We start from the raw sequence: 19861 nt of genomic DNA, 5'->3' as shown, positions 1-19861 counted from the left end.
GCAAAAAAGGGTGTATTCATCTCACCCATCCACAATGCAGGACAGTACAAAAGCGAACAGGGCACAAAAGGCCCACTCAAAATACAAAGTGCATGTTGTAACAATCCCTTTGCCTGTCAGGTGATTACCAATTATTTTCAATAAAATTGGAGGGCTAAAGCATTGTCAGTTAATAAAAATTGGAATAGAATTGGTAAATCTAGACAATTCAACCACAGAAACTAACTTGGAAGAAAACTGCTCTCATTGAGATGTGCTTCCAGTCACCAAAATGTGTAGCTTATTTGCTTCACATCCAGAGTTTTTCAGCACAAGAATGAAGCATACAATAGTATACAAAGAGGATTCCAACTACTAGGCATTTTACCAAATGGACAGTTATCCCCCATAGGTTCCATTGGGGAGTTTCACTAGAAATTCTATCCTTTGCAATTATTTCAACATGATGAAAATAATTTATATCTACTTTAAAATGTGAGGAAGTATATAAAAATGTTTAGGGGGCATGAAAATAAGTCTAATGACATATATAATATAGTATGCTGTGCCTAGAGAACCGGGTTGAAATTCCTCATTCAATGACTTTAGTAGAAGACATTATTTGAGACAAATTATTTCACTCCTGGTGAACCTCATATTCACTATGGATGTAATTGTTACTGATCTCATTCTATTTGCCCTGAGTTCAGGTCTCTACTTATGTCCCATGATAACCAATAACAGCCTTTGCTTTTTAACAAAAGGAATCCCATGAAGTCCCAAGTGATTAAAGTGCAAATTAGACCATCATAGCATCTGATGTGAATTCAACCAGTCAGATTCAACTCCTAATAAGTATCCAGAACCATCAAGCATAAATTTCCCAAGGAGAATTTTATTCATGGCACTAGTTAATTTCCCTTCCAAAAAAATAAACAATTGAAACTAAACGAAGTCAACAATCTCAAATGTTTATTGTCTTCATAACAAAACAAAATATGAAGCTCAGAACTGGATCACTTGGCCCTGTAATAGAACAGGAAGAAAAAAGGTGAGTTTTTGTATTTTGCAAAGAACCTTTACTCCATCAAGAACAGTCTATTCCTAAAGGGATCACCATCCTTTATTAAGGCCAGTCTTCTCATTCTCCCCTTCCTACTCATGTCAAAACCAACACCAAAATACTTCGGGCTATGGATCTAGTTTAGTTATTTTGAGAGGATTTCCCCTGATCTTGATGCCACAAAAATGAGTAGGCAGAAATGTTCACCTCTCTCAACATAATAAAGCCATAGAGAAAATATTGCACCTTCCACCCCATAATTATCTACCTTTCTCTTCTTATCTCCTCCCAGCTCAAAATGCTTGCATCTCTTAATAGCCAGCATTCTCTTAGATCTGCAGTTCGGCTCAACACATTCAAGCCTCAGCACAATCTTCTTTGTAGTTTTAGCCTGGAAAATAAAATTAAGTCAAAGCCTTCATAAATCACTACAGAAAATCTTTCTTCAAAAATATGACTCTGTTGGGTCAAGTACTACTTAAGGCAAAGCTCTGCAAAGTTTAAGAGTTGTGACAATCTGTTTTCAGCTATAGGGAGAAAACAGAAATGTGAAAATCAGTGTATTTAAGAGAAAATGATGGCAGATTATCTAACTGACATCAAGTTCTTCACTCATATCAAACATCCTAGAGGGCTTCTTATCAAATAGGCATTCATCACACCACCCTGGCCTTTCAGCTCTAGGTGGTTAAGTATTCCACACACCCAAAAATGGGTCAACTGAGTCCATGCAACTATGAAATAAACACAACTTTCACAACCCATTTAAATAAGACTTAATAAGTACTACTTAATATCTATTCTCCGGAGACTACCCACAATTACATCTAGGTTTTATGTGCATTCAACTGTATTATTTAACTCCCCACAAATACTCAACTTCTAAAGCCTGCTCCTGTAGTTAGAATTCTATTCTTGAAAGTTCTCAAAAGAGCAGAAACCTAAGTACAATGTCCCTATCTCCTAAACAAGTTACCCAAATGTGAAAAGGCATTTCACCACCTAGAGATCAAACCATTTATTGCACCTAAAGGAACACTAAAATCATTCCTGAATACTTTCTGGAACCAGGCTGAATGAGGACCTAAGTGCCAAAAGAAATGCTATGTTCGTGGGAAGGCTATGCTCCAAGCACTGTATACTTTAGGGGGCAGACAAATCACCTGAGGTAGAACAGAAACTCAGAAATTCAGCCTGAGACCAACAGGGAATTCAGGAAGCCAGTGGAAGACCTAAATAGCTATTTTAAAGAGCTTTAAGACTTCATGAGTTAGGCAGCAGACTGACTGCAGACTTCTGAACTGAGAAGCAAAATAAGAGAACAATTCTTACTGCAAGCATGAGCTAAGGATTCATTAGGACATGGCAACGGATAAGGAAGAGGGCGAAGAAAAGGATTTATGGGTGTCCTCAAACTTCAGTCCTGAGGAAGGCAGGGCACATTCCTTGATGTTTGCCTCTTCAAAAAGAGGACAAAAAACATAAAACAATGAGGCAGTGCAGTATTGTAGACTGGAGTGAGACCTGGATTGAACTTCCAGCTCCACTGCCTACTAGATGTTATGTCTCTGCAGGTAATTGAGATAATTTCACTGAAACTATGAAAACACATACCTATATTGTAGAGATGTGTGGGCTAAAAACAAATGGAAAGTCTCTGCCACAGTAAGTGGGAAGCATATCAAACAGTGACCACTACAAACCTTTTTCCGGAAAATCGGCTTAGTCTGCCCACCATAGCCACTCTGCTTCCTGTCATACCGCCGCTTTCCTGGGAGAATGAAAGTTATTTGTCAGGGTTTATCAAACATAACCAATCACAACAGACAAGTGGAAAAGTCTTCTCGGCGGTTTTATCTTGGGCTTCCCAGCAGAAATATCAATGTCCAAGTGGGGAAGGGAAGGAGGACTGGGCTCGTGTATTCTACAACACAAATGCCACATTAAAACCAAATCACGTATGCCCGTCTTACCCTGGGCATAGAGAGAATCCTTGCCCTTCTTGTACTGTGTCACTTTGTGGGGTTGGTGCTTGCCACACTTCTTACAGAAAGTCCGGCGGGTTTTAGGAACGTTCACCTAGTAAATAAACCGTTCAGAACGCGCAGTGTTATCAGACCAGCCGCACAAAACGCCCGACCCGACCCAGCTAAAGCTAAGGCATCCCACGAGGACTAAACTCTCAAACTCGCTAACACACAACTTGAAGGTGGTCCGGCCCCATGTGCTTCAAATACAGCGGCCTCCGCCGAGCCCAAACTAAAACGAGAACATATTCACTCTACCGCTGGCTAAGTCTACCTCTTTGACCCCATCACTTCAGTTCCTGGCCCCGAAGCCCGGTCCCTTTGGGCTCGATCGCGGCAACATTGGGTTTCTTTGGTACAACGAGTCCACGTAGGAGCCTGGACGCATCCCGGGAAGGCACCATCAACCGCGAAAGAAAGATTAAACTGGATGTTGCCTGAGCCCCACCCCAAGGTCCTACCATGTTTGCGAGAGCGCTATCAGCACAGAAAGAGAGAAGCCTGGCCGTAAACGGAAGTATATAGGAGGTTTCTGGTCGCGCTTCCTCATGGGAGTCGGTGGGAACGACCATAGAGTTTAAGGCTCTGTGCGCCGCGCCCTCTGGCGGCTGAGAGGACTCGATTCAGAGTCGCGGGCGCAAGCTTAAGGAAGGGCTCCAGCTGAGGCTGATCCACTCTCTTCAACTTCCACCCGCCTCCCTCCAGCTTTGCAAGTTTTCCTCACTTCATCACTTTTGGTGGATACTGCTGCGTAGCACCGTTAAGTGAAGGAAGCAGTGCTCTTCCCAGACCATCTGGCCTCCGTGTGCCTATACCCGAGGGAAGCCAGGACTAGGGTCGGTCAAGTGGAGGAGCCCTCCACCTCCATGTCCCATTCCCGTTCCACTTCAAGGACACTGGGAACAACATCTTTCACAGTGAACTGCTGGTTCACTGAAGGCTTGGAGGGAGCCAGTGCTCTAGTTTATCTATCACATGGCTAGTTGTTGCATTCAACAGATGTTTATTGAATGCCTATTCTGTGTTGGCCACTGTTCTAGGGGAGGGACACAGTAATCAAATAATCAATGTCATAAATGTATAATTACAGACTAAATACTTTGTAAGAAAGGAACAATGCTCGGCATTAAACAGCCCCCTTTTGTTGAGGGAGGCAAGTTGACTGACCTAGGTTCTGAAAAGTGAGGATGAAATTGTTCAGCTCCAACAATAGCAATAACCAGGCCAAAAGATAGAAAGTATCCAGCATTTCTTCACTTCCCTGCATACCTGGCAGAAGGCATGTGCTAGGTTTCAAGAGAGTCCAGCAGAGAAAGACTGCAGGGTACTGAGCATTTTAAATTAATTGTCCCATAAAATTCTCACAGTAGGGGCTTCCCAGGTGGCGCAGTGGTTGAGAGTCCGCCTGCCGATGCAGGGGACGCGGGTTTGTGCCCCGGTCCGGGAGGATCCCACATGCCGTGGAGTGGCTGGGCCCGTGGGCCATGGCCGCTGAGCCTGCGCGTCCAGAGCCTGCGCTCCGCAGCGGGAAGAGGCCACGGCAGTGAGAGGCCCGCGTACCGCAAAAAAAAAAAAAAAAAAAAAAATTCTCACAGCAATTCTAAGAGGTAGGTGATACTATTATTCCCATTTTACAGATGAGGAAATTGAGGCCATAGGGTGTTAAATGATTTGCCCAATGCTGCTAGTATTTAGTGGAGTCAGGATACAAACACAGGTGATCTGACTCCAGAGCTTGGGTTCCTTTACCATTATATGGTATGATTGTGTGGCCTGGTAATTATAATAGCTAACAATTATCGAACACTTATTATATGCCAGGCATTTTCCTAACTACCTTACATACTACCTCTTCTAATCCTAACAACCCAGGTGGTATGTACATTTATTAGTGTTTAACAGGTGAGAAAACTGAGGCACGAGAGGCCTTAAATTCGCTTACCCAAAGTCACACCAGTGGTTATTTTATGGAGCTGGAATTTGATCCCAGGTGGTTTAACACCACAGCCTTGCACTTAACCACAAATCACACAGGGGAAGCAGGAGCATCTGCAGGGTAGAGGATGATAAGGAGTCAGAATTGGGCAGGGACGCAGGAGGAGGTTTCAGTGGATTAGGGCTAAGGAACCATGAGAGCTTGGGGTCTCCTGCTTGCATAACCCTCCAGAAACACCCATAGGTTCAGAACTGACTCTCTGATCAGCTCTGTTTTGTTGGACGGTCTCTGGGAATGAGCTAATAAAAACATTACCACTGCCTGCTACATTTCCTAAAAGTTTCTTTGCCAAACAGCCAGCCTGTAGGCTCAGAGCATTTCCTTCTTCTCGCCAGGCTGTTACGCCGTCTTACTGGGCTTTGAGGAGTTTCTAGAGGTTTTTGATGTTAGTAACATGGAAATATGAAGACAGAGAACATGGCCCCTCTTAGTCTAATCAACCTTAGTTCTTTCTATCACACCTTTATGTGGCATGGCTTTGGTTTAGATTCCTTCACCAATCCAGGTCTCTGGTTTGGACATGGTCCTGCTTATTGATTTCCCCTAAGATGAGGAACTCAGAATTGAACACAGGACTCTACATGTGGCCTGGCCTCGCAGAGTAAGTGGTTGTTCACTTTCCTATGTCTAGATATTGGCACTATTTGGGTGCAGTCCTTCCATCACCTGGACAAGTCTGTGAGGAGAGTGCACATGGGCAGAGGGTGAAGACTCGCCTAGTTTTACTTCCCCCTCTCCCTTGTCCTGCTCTCCCTTGTCTAGATCCCCCATCAACGCCCAGTCTCCATCCCCAGAAGGACCTTGAGAAGGGGCAGGTCATGTGACAACAAGTAGCATCTGACTGATGAAAAGGGGAGGGAAGGCGAATGTCTGGGACCAACTCTCAGGCAGGCCACTGGAGCAGCTATTCAGAGGTGACTAGTGGGGCTTCCCTGGTGGCGCAGTGGTTGAGAGTCCACCTGCCGATGCAGGGGACGCGGGTTCGTGCCCTGGTCTGGGAGGATCCCACATGCCATGGAGCAGCTGGGTCCAGAGCCTGTGCTCCGCAATGGGAGAGGCCACAACAGTGAGAGGCCCGCGTACCGCAAAACAAACAAACAAACAAACAGAGGTGAGTAGTGAAAGGATATAAATTGTCAATAAAATAGAGAGATCATACAACACTTGCTGCCCCTTTATCTTGTGTGAACGTGAGGATTAACTAGTCTACTACCCTACAAAATACTTTTAAAAAATATATCCTGTTCCCTTAAAAAGTCTGATGGACTTCTTCTAGTGGGATTTATGATCTGTTCCTACATACAGTGCCTGGGGCAAGTAAATATGGCAGTGGCTGATGTGTCAAGATGGGCAAGCAGATCAGTCACCAGTGGCTCTGTGGCCGTCCTGGTCTACAGCCAGTACTGCCTGCATTTCCTAGGAGAGTCCTCCGGGAGAAAATCGCTGCTAGAGCATAGGCTAGGAGGTGGCTGATGAAACATTAAGGTTTCAAGTAACACATCTAGTCTGGTTTATTGTTTTACAAGATTAAAGAGAAAGCTGTAAATTAAGAGTTAATCCTTGAGGCCGAATCTAAAATGGAGAAAATCAACATCCACAGAAAACGGGAAGGACACAAGTCAGTATGTGGGCTTACACTCGGACATTTTTATCTGTAGAAAAAAAAATGCTTTCTTAGAAAATGACTCAGCAGGGGGAAGTCTTGTCTCTACCTCTGTCAGGATCTGTACTTTGGGGTCCCTTCGTGAACACTCTCCATCCTTCACTAGCAAGTTTACCCGTGTGGCCTTGAGTCTCTGCCTTAGAGGATATGAGAAGCTAAAGACGGCCTTCCTCGCCAGTCCCTTTGTTTTGTCTCCACATGTCTGCATTTCTCCTCTTTTCTGTAAGTCTCCACGGTCCTTTAGCGATGTCAGCCCTTTACGTCGGGGAGGTCGGCCTGAGGACGTGTCTGCTCAACCCAGCCCAGTCTAGAGTCTCAGTGGCCCCAGTAATGTTGAGAAGGGTTCTTTCAGAGCAGACTGAAGAGGTCCCAAGCAAATGAAGGGCGGGGACAGCTGGGGCGGGGAGTGGAATAGGGACAGCAGCAGGGAACCAGATACCATGCTGCTGAGAAGAAGAAAAAAAAGACATTGGTTTAAGTCAGGAAACAAAAAAAGGGAACTGAGTGGCTGTGAAAGGGTGGGGTTTGCTCAGACTGTCCTTCCTCTCTGGACTGTAAGAATATGTCTCCAGGGCCAGTGTCTTCTGAGATCGAGTCCCACCTTCAAAGTCCTGGCATCTCAATGCATCCGGGAAGCTACCTGCATTAAAGTCAGGACTGAGGTGGGTCTGGGGCATGGCAAGGGCTGGGCAGCAGCAGCAAGTACCTTTCGTGGGACCTTGGGACCCTTGAAGGCCAGATAGAAAGCGTGGCTGGTGCCATGTAGTCCGCTGGCGGAGGAGGCTGACAGAGGGTGGGAGTGTCATCAGCACAAGGCCCTGACAGTCTCTTCAGATGATCAGAAGGGGCTGGAAGGGTCCTTTCTGAGGAGGTTGTGGGGGGAACAAGAAGAGAAAAAAGTGCTATGAGGTGACCATCTGAACAGGTAGCAGATGTTGGAAAGAGGCACCTCTGAACAATTTGGCAGAAAAATAAGATTTATTGCCGGTGGCAAAATAAGCCAGGATAGAAATAAGCCCTTTGGTCAAATATTGCCGGAAGACCCAAAATGGATACGTGTGTCAATGAGACCCTTAGAAGAAGGAATTTTTAAGAGGCAGATTGTCTGAGAAAATGGTCAAAGTTCACATGCCACAATAGGCTTTTGAGCTCTGTAAGCTAAGGAAAGGCAAAACCAGGGTGTAAAGCCTCAGGCTGCATCGAGCCAACATTGCTGGGATCAGAGCTGGCTTGTTGGAAGGACTGTGTACGCCAACCTCGTGGTAACAGTGGGTAAGAGGCTAGGCCAAAAAAAAGCAGCCTCAGCCTCAGCCCAGACAGTGTGGCCAACCCCTGAGGTCGCGGGGAAGCTTTTTCCTATTACCATTGCCTGCCATGTGCATGGCTCTCTTTTCTCTAGGCTTCATCATTTTCTTCTCTCCTTTGCTCTCCTCTCCTCCTCTCCATCCTCCTCCTTCCTCTACCTGTATCCCCTCTTCTTTATCCCCTCCTGTATTTTGTTCATTACCATCCCTGAAACAGAGTCAGTGCTTAATAAATAATTGTGGAATTGCATTGAATTATTCTTGCCCCTTTCTTCCCCTCCTGTTTTCCCTTTTCCCTTTCCCCCTACTTGCCTAGTGCCTTCCTCATAGTATTGTTGTGAGCAGTAAGTGTGTTAATCTATGTAAAGTAGTTAAAATAGGGCCCAGCAATAGTCAGTGCTCCTATCTCACTGTTTGCTATTATTTTTATTCTGCCTGAGACCTGCAAAGGTCCCCAGAGGACCTGCCTAGAACAAATAGTGTGGCATTTAAAATAAAAGGGATTGCTGGGCCTGACCAAGACATCCTTGGGTGAGCTTCTGGACCTCCAAATGGAATCCTTGTCCAGTTTCCTGGCTACCCAGCTCTCCAAGCTCAAAGTCTCTATCTCATGCTGTTTGTTTCCAGAGGCAGGGCAGCAGCAAAGCCCAGAGGCAGGGGTCTATACAGCTCAGGGGTTATCTTCTGTGCTGTTAGTTGTGTGCTGGTTCTGCTCCTTCCCTCATTTTGCATGCCAAGCCCCTGACCAAGGGTGCTCCAGCCGCTTGGAGCCTCAGTTATTTGATAAAACAATGTCACCTACCAAATAAGCCACAAAATGCAAATACCCTAAATAATCTAATGCATTCTACTGAAACAGGATCCCTTAGTGTTAGCCCTATCTGGTCTATTCTGACCCCTTTTATATTCAGAATATTTAAACTATCTGCTTGCATTAAAGTCCAAATTCCTGTGGCTTATTGCTAGTGATGTATTTGTTTAGAATCTTTTGTAAACGCCTCAAGTTGAGAAATAGTGCAACTTTCCATCCACTTCTAGGGTCTTGGTGCAATTTAAAATTATCATCAGTATGATTTACTATTTCCATTCGAGCAAATTTCCTATAGAGAGTTTCCTTTCAGGGGACTAGACCCATACCAGGAAGTGACTTAGGTATAAGGGGAAGATATGGCTTTTGAAAACCAGTTTGGGTGTTCTCCAAAGAGTCATCAGAGGCCTGCTGCATTTTGCCCATGGATGCCATGCCGATATCTGATTTCTAGCTCCTGGGAATAAGGGAGAGCTAGAATTTTCAGTGAGGTAGTGCTCAGTAAGAAGCTAGAGACAGACCTTGACCTAATTCACTCCAAAGCTGCTGGGTTATGCAAATGAAGCCATCAGGGGAGGGGGAGAGAGAGCTCCTCTGAGGACCCTGAAACAAATGGGCCACGTGTGACTTTCAGTTTCTCTGGAGGTTCCTGTGCACTGACTAATGGTGTTGGGAGAGCATTCGAAACACAAAAGCCTTGATCCCAGGCTTTCCACCTCCCTCTTGGAGAGCCATCACCACATGCCTTAGGGTTAGCATCAGTTAGCTGAACTTCAAGGAGAAGCTCTACTCACTGCCTTGACTCCCAGAAATGAAAATGAACTATAGTCTATTAACTCATCCTTACATATCTGTCTGCAATAGAAACAGTAAAAAAAAAAAAAAAACTGATTAGAAATGGAGCAGAAAAGAGACAAAAGTGTGGGAAAAGCAGGCTCTCCAAAACTGCTATTTGGAGTGGAAATTGGTTACAGTGTTTCTGGAAACTATTTTGTCAATATATTTCAAAATGCAAAATGTACAAACTTTTTGACTTGGTAAATGATGCTTATATAGAGATCCTAATATCATGGGAAAATAATCAGGAGTAACGTTAAACAAGAACTTTAGATATTTTGAGGACAATATGTGTTGGGTGGATGGATGGATGGATAGATAGATGGATACTTAGATAATGTTAAGAAAAATAAGCAAACTACAAATAGTATGTGCAATATGATCTCAAATATAGTCAGAAAAATGCAGAGAAAAAGAATGGAAGGAAATATGACTAAATATTAATGTCTCTGGATAATGAGCTTATAATTGATGTTTTCTTTTTAATATCCCTGTACTTAAAACATTTTCTATAATGAACATGTGTTATTGTGATATTGACGGAAAAAATAAAATGTTTAAACCAGGGAAAATAAAAACTAAATTGAAAAAGAAGGCCAAAGGGTCACACAAGTCCAGAGTGAAAGACGGACAACCCAGCAGTCACCCTCAGAGCAGAGGAACAATGCTGAAAGTATTACCACCAAACTGATGCTCAGTGTAAACTTGCAGATTCGCTATCTGGCTCTCCTTTCATCATTACTTGGCCAGAATCTATTGTCTCTAGTGCAGGGCAGAAGAGATGACAGACCCAGAAGTTTCCAAAACCACAGAAGAAAATTGTAAAATGTTAACAACATGAAATGCTGAAGAAGACCAGAGCACCGAGACCTCTTAGAAATGATTACAGTAGATGAGAATTTCCCTGGTTAGCCAGCAGCCAGAAAACTGATTTTTCTGGAAGTCTTCACCACAAATTTGGTCACCTGTAGCACTGACCCTGAAACTTATCATGAAATAATTAGCTTTCATTAGGGCCTGAACAGAGCTTCTTGGGAACTTACTTAACAAGAGTAATTATGGCTCTTTGTTGCTATGGGTACGATATTTTAATGACGACTTCTCTTCTGGTTCCAAGACTGGATAATTCTCAATCAAAATCTCAATCAAAACCTGAGAGATGCTTCTTGGGCTTGAGAAGAGATTTTTAGTAGGCCTATCAGCTATACTCTACTCTAATGAGAGACCATTGATAAGTCTACCAGATTTCATAGTAAAGCCTCAGGAAGATGGGACTAAAAAAGGAACAAGGGATTACACCAAGTGCATAGTCCAACACATAAGCCAGACCTGGGTTTGCCACGTTGTCTAAGTAACTGAGAATTCATTCTGAGAGTGGAAAACTATGACCACATGTACAAGATTGTTCATGGTAGTATTATTTATAATCGAAAACAAACAACCTAAATATCCATCAGTAGGTGAATGGATAAATAAATTGTGATGTATTCATCATATAGAATACTGATACATATCAAAATGAATTAAAATGTATGAACTAGAGCTGCCAAGATAATTAAATCATAAAACATTACATTGAGAAAAAAAGTAAGTTGCTGAAGAGTATGTAACACTTATATTAAAATGTGAAACATGTAAACCAATACTAAATGTCTTTTTTGGATACTTACATATGTAGTAATTATATAAAAACATGCCTAGGAATGATAAATGCCAAATTCCAGATATTGGTAACCTCTATGGAGGGAGGCAACTAAGATTGCGGAAGAGTACACAAGGGTGTTTTGACTGTATGGATAGTATTTCATTTCTAACAAAACACCAGAAACAAAATGGCACAATGTTAGGATTCTACAGAGCTAAGTAGTGAGCACATGAGTGTAATGTTATTCTCTTTACTTTCTGCCTATTTGCAATATTTCACAATATAAAAGACAGTACATTCAAGCAAACTTTTATATTCACAGTAAGCAATAACAACCCTAGAATAAAGAGTTGGTGTTCCGCCTAAACCCTTTGCTTTCATCCCATTAACAATGAAAAATCCTGAAGGAAAAAAACAGCTGGCAACTCTAGAAATCGACCAGTTAAATAAGGTTTCCTTGTAGAGGATTTAAAGGAAAATGTAAGAAAACCTTGGCAGAACTGAGAAAAATCCTCATGTGGGAAAAAGTACTGTTGTCAGTTAAGAGGGACATATCATCCTTTCTAGCCTAGAGGAATACTGCAGAGGAAAGTGCCCCGGATCCTGAATTCTCTCTTACTTACCCCTGTACTTAACCACCATTTCCTCCTTTGCCAAATGTTCTTAGAAGATGGTGAGGGGTCTGTCCCCAGTGCTCTTTGCTGTTAGTCATGGGGAATAACAGGGTGCTGAGGTGGATGGCATCACACTTCGTTGAAGGCAAAAAAAAAAAAATCCCTCTGGGAAGCAATGAGGTACAACAGAAACAAGGGTGTGGGGTCACAAATGGATAAGGTTGGGCCAGTCACATAACCTCCATGAGTCTCATTTTCCTCATCTGTTTATCGTGAGGAATAAATGAAAGAATGTGTGTAAAATGTCTGATGGATGGACTGCACTGGGAGAAGCATGAGTTCCCTTCCATTCCCCTGGGGAGAAAAGGGAATGGCTAGAATCTTGCTGGACAATTATGTAATGCTTTAAAGGAGAAATAAACACAAAATGCAGCTTATTGGATATTTTGGCTTAATAGTTATTTGAACCATGAATGACTATTTCTAACTAGCTTCTCCTGGACCCTTCCCAGTCATAGACAGGCTGTGTCATTTTCTGATTTTTCTCTGGTGTTGTCCCTAATAGTGTTTTGTTTTGTTTTTTTAATAATAGCCAATTTTTTAAAAATAATAAATTTATTTATTTATTTATTTATGGCTGCATTGGGTCTTCGCTGCTGCACGCGGGCTTTCTTTAGTTGCGGCGAGCGGGGGCTACTCTTTGTTGCGGTGCGTGGGCTTCTCATTGTGGTGGCTTCCCTTGTTGTGGAGCATGGGCTCTAGGTGCACGGGCTTCAGTAGTTGTGGCACACGGGCTCTGTAGCTGGGGCTCGCAGGCTCTGTAGTTGTGGCGCACGGGTTTAGTTGCTCCACGGCATGTGGGATCTTCCCGGACCAGGGCTCGAATCTGTGTCCCCTGCATTGGCAGGCAGATTCTTAACCACTGCACCACCAGGGAAGTCCCCCTAATAGTGTTTTATCTTAGCATGAGCAAAGATAGGAGCCAAAGGTGGTTTAGTTTACCGATTCTGCAAGTGCTATTTACATTAATTCTTTGGCATAGTGCAGTTTGTAAAGTGGCTGAACTCTTACTACTAAGCATTCTCTTTTGGAATTCTACTGCTCCATAAAGAGCTGCGAGGCTGCAAAAGGTGGCCATGTGAAAAGCTTTGCATTTGTAGTTTAATAAAGAGAACATTATAACACTGGAACTTTATATTTTAAATGAAGATCTCTGTGTGTGTCTTTCTATTCTTTTTTCTCCTCCTCTTTTTTTCTCTGTGTGAAGTGTGTGTGTGTGTGTGTGTGTGTGTGTGTGTAATATTCATGTCACTTCCGTTTCCACCCCCAACCCCACCACTTGAGTGAGGTGCAGGGTCAGCCCTCACTGTGCATCTTTTGTGGTCAAATTGACTCTGTGGGCTGCTGAAATTGTTAGAAAAAAATTAGGACCTTTCACAATAAGTACCCAAAGAAGCTGCAACTATCCTCTAAAGCAGAGTGTCCATTACACACCAACCTTCAGGAAGACATAAAGCAGATGCCTCTCCTTTCACATTAGTGGTGGATGGACTAATGGTGACTAAGGAAGAACTACCACATTTTCAGGCTGTGTGTGCCTGGAGTGGATCACAAGGAATGGGGAAAAGCAATCAAAGAGGGAGCAACCAGGCCATAGAAATCCCAGCAGTCCTCCAGCTCAAAGTTCTAGAAGTAGAGGCCATTTCACCCCATGCTCAGAGGGGCGATGGCTAGTGAGAGGCTTACTTACTTCCTCATACTTAGACCAGCACTAAACCCTACCCCAACACAGACACTTAGAGGAAGGCTTCCTCCTGTACAAACTGGATTTTTTCTAAAAAAGAAAAAGAACAGAGGCAGCTTCCAGAAGGACCTGTCTTATAGGAAATAAGAGCAGAGGCCAAGACTGAAGCAGATGCTGGGTCTGAACAGGGAGTGTATGCACCAAGAGCTTGCAACAAAACTAAAGGTAAAATGATGGGTGTGCTTCACTCAGCTAAAAGAGGAACAAATGGACGTGGTTTGTTCGGATGCTTCTGATCCAATTTACTGGTCATGCTACTCAATTTCTTTAGGGTATTATTTTGTCTTCTCTAAGTTGAGTCTTTGGTTGTGAATAGGTACTTAATTGGAATTCACCATGGGAACAAATGTGACATTAGTACAGGGATCTCGATGAGTTGGCAGTTCCTGAGAATAGACTATTATTACTTGGTTACCACTACTTCTGAGTAAATGAAAAACCTTAATGTTAAAAGAAATCTTTTTTGGCGTTTGAGCTGAATCTGAATGCTAGATAGAACTCTAGTTGGTTGCAAACTCTTATCAGTTTGTCACTCCTGTGAGAGACGATTTAAACCAGGGAGTCAGGGAAGAGAGCTGTGTGGAGGGTGTAGGGAAAGGTTTGCTCCTTTGCCCAGTTTTCTCAAAAGATCATTTATAAAAAGTTGAACAAGTCTACCACCAGAAAACAGTGGCATCCACATGATGAATAAATAACAAAGTGATCATTCTGAACATCCCTGGTGTTCCTGTAACCTATTTTTGTCTCCTCAGTACAATAATAGAACATTTTACACCACAGGAAAGAGCAAAATAATGGTGTGGATAGCCTCAGGCTTCGATAAGAAACCATTCCCTTGCTTTCCTGGTGTGAGAAGTAACCTATGCTTGACAAGTACAAAAAACTACTGACTTTATTCTGCTTCCATGGTGCCACCAAAACCATAAGGAGTTTAGTTTAAAAAAAAAAAAAAAACCTACACCCTTCAGGAAAAAACTTACCTCCAACAAAACTTGAGGGAGAAGGGGCTGGTGATTTGGTGATTTTTTTCAGTATTTTTTTTAGTGCTCTATTTTTGTGGCAGTATTTATATTTTCACTTTATCTTTCTAACGAAGGTTTGGGTTCATAATAAAAGATAGTGCATTTAAGTGAATAACTGTGTGCTTTGTGTGAATAAAAAAACCAATGGTGATTTTTGTAACTTTCTTTGCCTTTCTGTATTTCAGTTACCTAAACTGAATCTTTCTGAAGTACTGTAATTTTGGAGAGGCTAAACAAGTTACTTTTCATAAATGATCAGAGAGACCACCTATAAGATTAAGACAGTTGCATCACTTTTGCATGATGCTGTCTGAAAGAACTAATCTAAGCAAAAAGGAAAGGAAAACCAAAAACAAAACAAAACAACTACCTCTCAAAAATTGTTTTTCAATTTTAGAACAAAGCTTCTATCCTTTGTATCTCAGCCAGAGGGTGATGGGAAAAATCAGTTGGGTGGCAGTTAGTACATGTCCATAACTGCAGGTGCAGCCTCCGTATCCTTATTAGACCCCTTGGTTACAGACCCCAGTGGGACAATGTATGAAAAATTACACTCACTGTCTAGGAAACTGGGAACTGAAAGTCCAATATCTGCCTCAGTGGAGTTCTGGCACCTGCATTATCCCTTCTGGGGATATAAGGGTCAACAGCTGCACAGAGACTTTTACCGTTCACAGATTCTGCACGTATCATAAAAGGGTGGTTAGTGTAGAGCTGCCTCTAGACATTACCAAGCACATGGGTACATGTCACTTGATATCCAGAGCATTCCATTGCTTTATACAGGAACCCAGTTTATATGAACTCGTGATGTAGAATCAATCACCCCACTTCGATGTGCATCCATTATACCTGAAAACTGGCAGAAATGGGGGCTATGGAAGGAGGACGTCAAAGTAAGAAGGCTCTTTGTTAGCTTTGAACATTTCTGTTCCATTTGAAACTAGGTGGCTAGGCTGAGGGTGAACCAGGAGGGATGAGGTTCAATGTGCTGGGTCCTCAAGAACTTTCATTATCAACAGCACCCAGTGAGCTCCAGAAAGAAGAAGCCATGGCTGCAGTGATATTGGAGAGCATCTTTCTGAAGCGATCCCAGCAGAAAAAGAAAACATCACCTTTAAACTTCAAGAAGCGCCTCTTTCTCTTGACCGTGCAAAAACTTTCCTACTATGAGTATGACTTTGAACGTGGGGTGAGTTTCTCTGCTGTGAAACCTGAGTTTTAAGGACTTGGCCTTAGATCTGCCTTGGGGGGAGGTAGATCCTTTTTGGTTGGAGGGGGTAGGTGGAAGGGACCCAAGTACACTTCAAACTCAGCAAAATGTTTCCTAGCCCAGAACTAGCTACAGACATATTGGAGCAAAAATTCAAAGGTGCTAAGAAGCTATGGGGAAAATCTCACCATGGATTCTTGCAGTTGGTGAGCACTCATTAAATGATTGTTGAGAATGAAATCAAAGACTTGGAAATTGCTTCCTTATTTTTTATGTTAAAGGCACACAAAGTCATCCACTCTTCTATAGTGTTTGCCCTCCATTTGGTAGTCAAAAAAGGTTAGGTTAATAGATCTGGAAGTTGTTTGGGGTTTGTTTGTTCGTTTTTTCAAAATGACAGGTCCTGATATAGAGTGTGGGTGTCACTTCACTGTGTTGAATGATGAGATAGCGAAATCTAATCATCTGGTTGCTTAATCGCTCTTAATCTTTCTCATTTTCTTCCTCATTCTCTTTCTCAGAGAAGAGGCAGTAAGAAGGGTTCAATAGATGTTGAGAAGATCACCTGTGTTGAAACAGTGGTTCCTGAGAAAAATCCTCCCCCCGAAAGACAGATTCCGGTGAGAAGAGGCTATTGTTAGAACTGGGCACGGGGGCGGGGGGCAGGAGGGTTGCAGTTAAGAAATTTGGAACACTTCAATTCTCCGTAAATATACCTGTGATGCTGTGCAGTGTGGGACACATAACGCTCCCATATATGTTCTTCACACTGCCACATATTGGTTATGCTGAGTCTCAGCATCTTTTCCCCAGATGCAGAACAACTCACTTAATCTGGAAAACTTGTAATGCCAATCTTAAGATGATATCACATCAAGTTTTCAAACTGATCAGAGATGATTGGTTTTACTCCCTCAGTCACCAGGATCAGATTTACAAGCTTGAGTTAGTCTGAAAGCCAGAACTCTAGGGCTCTGAGTCATGAGATTCTTTAGTAGCTCACTGTTTCTTCTCTCATTTCCCAGAGCCTCCCGAGGACCTAACGTCTACTGATTTCCTAGTTGACTTTTTTTTAAATCATTTTTTTCCTGATGTCAAGAGTAATGCGTATTTATTATAGAAACTTTGCAAAATATTTTTAAAAAGCACAAAAAGAAGATAAAATCATGCATAATCTCATTATTCAGCTAAAACAACTATTAACATGTTCCTGTATGGACTTAACATGTTTTTCTCCATTAACAACACATACACTCACACTAATATATATGTTATATATTTTAAACATAGAATCATATTATACTACACATCTTACTTTGCCACCTACATTTTCAATTTAACCATATAAACTTTTCCCCATAACAACAGATACTCTTTAATAAAATGATTTTAATGACTGTATAGTATACCCTATCATGGATATACTGTAATTTGTTTAACCAATCTCCTATTACTAGATATTTGTTTCCAATTTATTTGATATCATAAATCATGTTGAAAGGAACATTCTTACATACATCTTTATGTACTTTTGTTATTCTTTTCTTTATAATAACTTCCTAGGAGTAATATTTTGTTCTTTTTTTATAAAATCTGTATGCTTTGATTATTTTTATAGTTTTATTCTATTTAATTTTGTAGAAGTAGAATTTGAATATCATATACACCTACAAGCTCTGTATGACAGTCTCTATTCCTCTACATTCTTTCCAATGCCAGATATTTTAAATATTTGTTCATTTGAAAGCCAAGAAAAATAATACTTCATTGCTGACTTATTTTGCAATTTTTTTGTTACTCATAAGGTTGGACAATTATACGGCTACAGCTCATTTATATTTTTCCATTTGTGAATTCCTGTTAAATTTTTGGCCAGTTTTTCTATTGAAATGTTTACCTTACTCCTAGTACTTTTTAAGAGATCTAGCTTTGTTAACTTTAACTATAATATATGTTGAAAATACTTTTCCAGTTTTTCATTTATCTTTGTATTTTGTTTATACTTTTTTTTTAACCATAGTGGGTTTTAAAGTCTATGTCATCAAATTAGCTCATCTTTCTCTTAATGGTTCTAACTTTTAGCATTATATTAGAAAGGCCTTGCCTCTCACAAAATTATGTAAATAGTTATGTTTTTTTCTGTTAGTCATAGTTTCATTCTTTTATATAAAGCTCTTGAATCCATCCAGAATTTACGTTGGTGTATGGTGTGAAATAGCTACCTTAACTACCTGCCCCCCACCTCTGACAATATTAGTGGTTAAATGTTTGTCCCAGCATCATTTATTAATTAACCTCCCTTTCCTCAATAGTTTGAGATACATGAGATTTTTTTTTTGAATGAGTATGTGCTGGATCCTATGGATATGTTTCCCTACTGGGATATAGGAAGCAATCACTAAGGATTAGCATTGTCCATGCAGGAGAGCCCTCTGGAACCACTGCAAAAGACTCCCAGTACCTAGGGAAATCCAGAAAAGAGCAATACATCAACCAATAACTATGATTTCTTCTGTCACTGCAGAGAAGGGGAGAAGAGTGCAGTGAAATGGAGCAGATTTCAATTATTGAAAGGTTCCCTTACCCCTTCCAGGTAAGGTATTTTCTCTCACTAGCTCACAAAGGGACCTGTAATATAATCGTTAGGGATGGCATGGGCTGTTAGTGTTTGCTTTTCTATTTTTCCAATCAAACATAGTTTCTTTTAGTCTCTACACCTCAAAGAGAATCCATAATGGCACTAATTCTATTATGGTGTATCTTGTCTATGGTAATGGCATTGAGAAAGATGCTCTGTTTGTTAAGTGAGCATTTCACTTCCTTCTAGTTCTGCCTATCTGTCTAATGGTGGCCATGTGGGTTGAAAAGACAGAAGAGGGGAGGGAAGGAGTAGTATTAGGAAGTTCGGTGTAGGGAAGGCTTATTAGACTTACATATAAACTTAAATTCTATTCTAGTCTGGAATAACTGAAGAGCCACATAGACATCTGTTTGGTAGATACAATGTAAGCCATAAAAGAGAGCAAGAGCTTCAGACTCAATCTCCGATTTGGTTTGCTTATGTCCTGAGAACTCTGAGGCCACATGTCATGAATATAGCAGCCTCTGCAACAGTGAAAGCCAGAAAAGGAAGTGGAAAGTCTCAGGGGAGGGGGCTTTCTGTCATGGATTTATGAGCACAGCAAGACTAACAAGCAAAAAGAAAAATGTAAAAGGATCTTGTTCATGTCCCTGACGGTAACAAAGTTTACAAAACCTGTGAAGGAGGGGTGTTTTAGACACAGTTTTTACTACCATTGTCTTTCAATAAGTTGATGTTTGACTGGGCTAGTGGATACTGGTAAATAGCAGATAATTCAAAATTAATTTACATTTGACTTTAGAATCCACTGTGATGTCTGTCAAGTCTGTGAGGGTTGGAACCACATCTTATATGTTTTGTACATCTCCATAACACCTAACACAATGCCTTGTACATGTGTGGTGTTCAAAAAATACTGACTGATTTGATGACAATGCTTAATATATACTTCACTCTTTTTGAAGTAGGTATGTAGTTCCAAACTTGGTTTATTTGGGCTAATATTGGCAAGGGGAGGCCACTAGGCAGTGGGGGGAAAATCAGCCAAGAGTTTAAAATGTGCTCCATATTGACAAAATGTATAATCCACATGTACTAATCAAGATTTGTTACATAAATCATTACTTCAATTATCTTCTATACAAACTCAAGGTTTAATAAGATCATAAAATATCCTTCATTGGATAAACAAAAATCTTGACTCCACCAAGGGCTGAAGATTATGAACTAAGTTTACACACAAATTGAAATACAAGTCAAGAGGACCCAGGAGTATTCACAAAGCAAAGAGTTTCTAAGTCCTAC

General features: G+C 41.5%; 2 protein-coding genes across 3 annotated transcripts in view; one reads left to right on the top strand and one right to left on the bottom strand.

Moving 5' to 3' along the window:
- Positions 1-854: 854 nt before the first annotated feature.
- On the bottom strand, positions 855-3640 carry RPL36A (ribosomal protein L36a). Its single transcript, XM_082609657.1, has 5 exons — positions 3531-3640; positions 3016-3121; positions 2746-2813; positions 1311-1433; positions 855-1005 (listed from the first exon to the last, which is right to left on the bottom strand). Exons 1-5 carry the CDS (start codon positions 3531-3533, stop codon positions 985-987), a joined length of 321 nt encoding a protein of 106 aa, XP_082465783.1. The 5' UTR covers positions 3534-3640; the 3' UTR covers positions 855-984.
- A 3642-nt stretch (positions 3641-7282) lies between these two features.
- BTK (Bruton tyrosine kinase) overlaps positions 7283-19861 on the top strand; it is a 28537-nt gene continuing 15958 nt past the window's right edge. The window contains exons 1-4 of one of the 2 annotated variants that reach the window (XM_082609788.1): positions 7283-7390; positions 15785-15954; positions 16497-16595; positions 18500-18568. In XM_082609788.1, the coding sequence (XP_082465914.1) occupies positions 15814-15954; positions 16497-16595; positions 18500-18568 (309 nt within the window). In that variant the 5' untranslated portion in view covers positions 7283-7390; positions 15785-15813. Of the gene's footprint in view, positions 7391-15731; positions 15955-16496; positions 16596-18499; positions 18569-19861 lie in introns of those variants that run through there. The other variant, XM_082609787.1, reaches the window with a different exon arrangement.

The sequence above is a fragment of the Mesoplodon mirus genome (assembly GCF_964341445.2).
Source record: "Mesoplodon mirus genome assembly, chromosome: X".
Classification (NCBI taxonomy): domain Eukaryota; kingdom Metazoa; phylum Chordata; class Mammalia; order Artiodactyla; family Ziphiidae; genus Mesoplodon; species Mesoplodon mirus.
The sequence above is the reverse complement of the archived record's forward strand: the minus strand, read 5'-3'. Positions and strand labels throughout refer to the sequence as shown.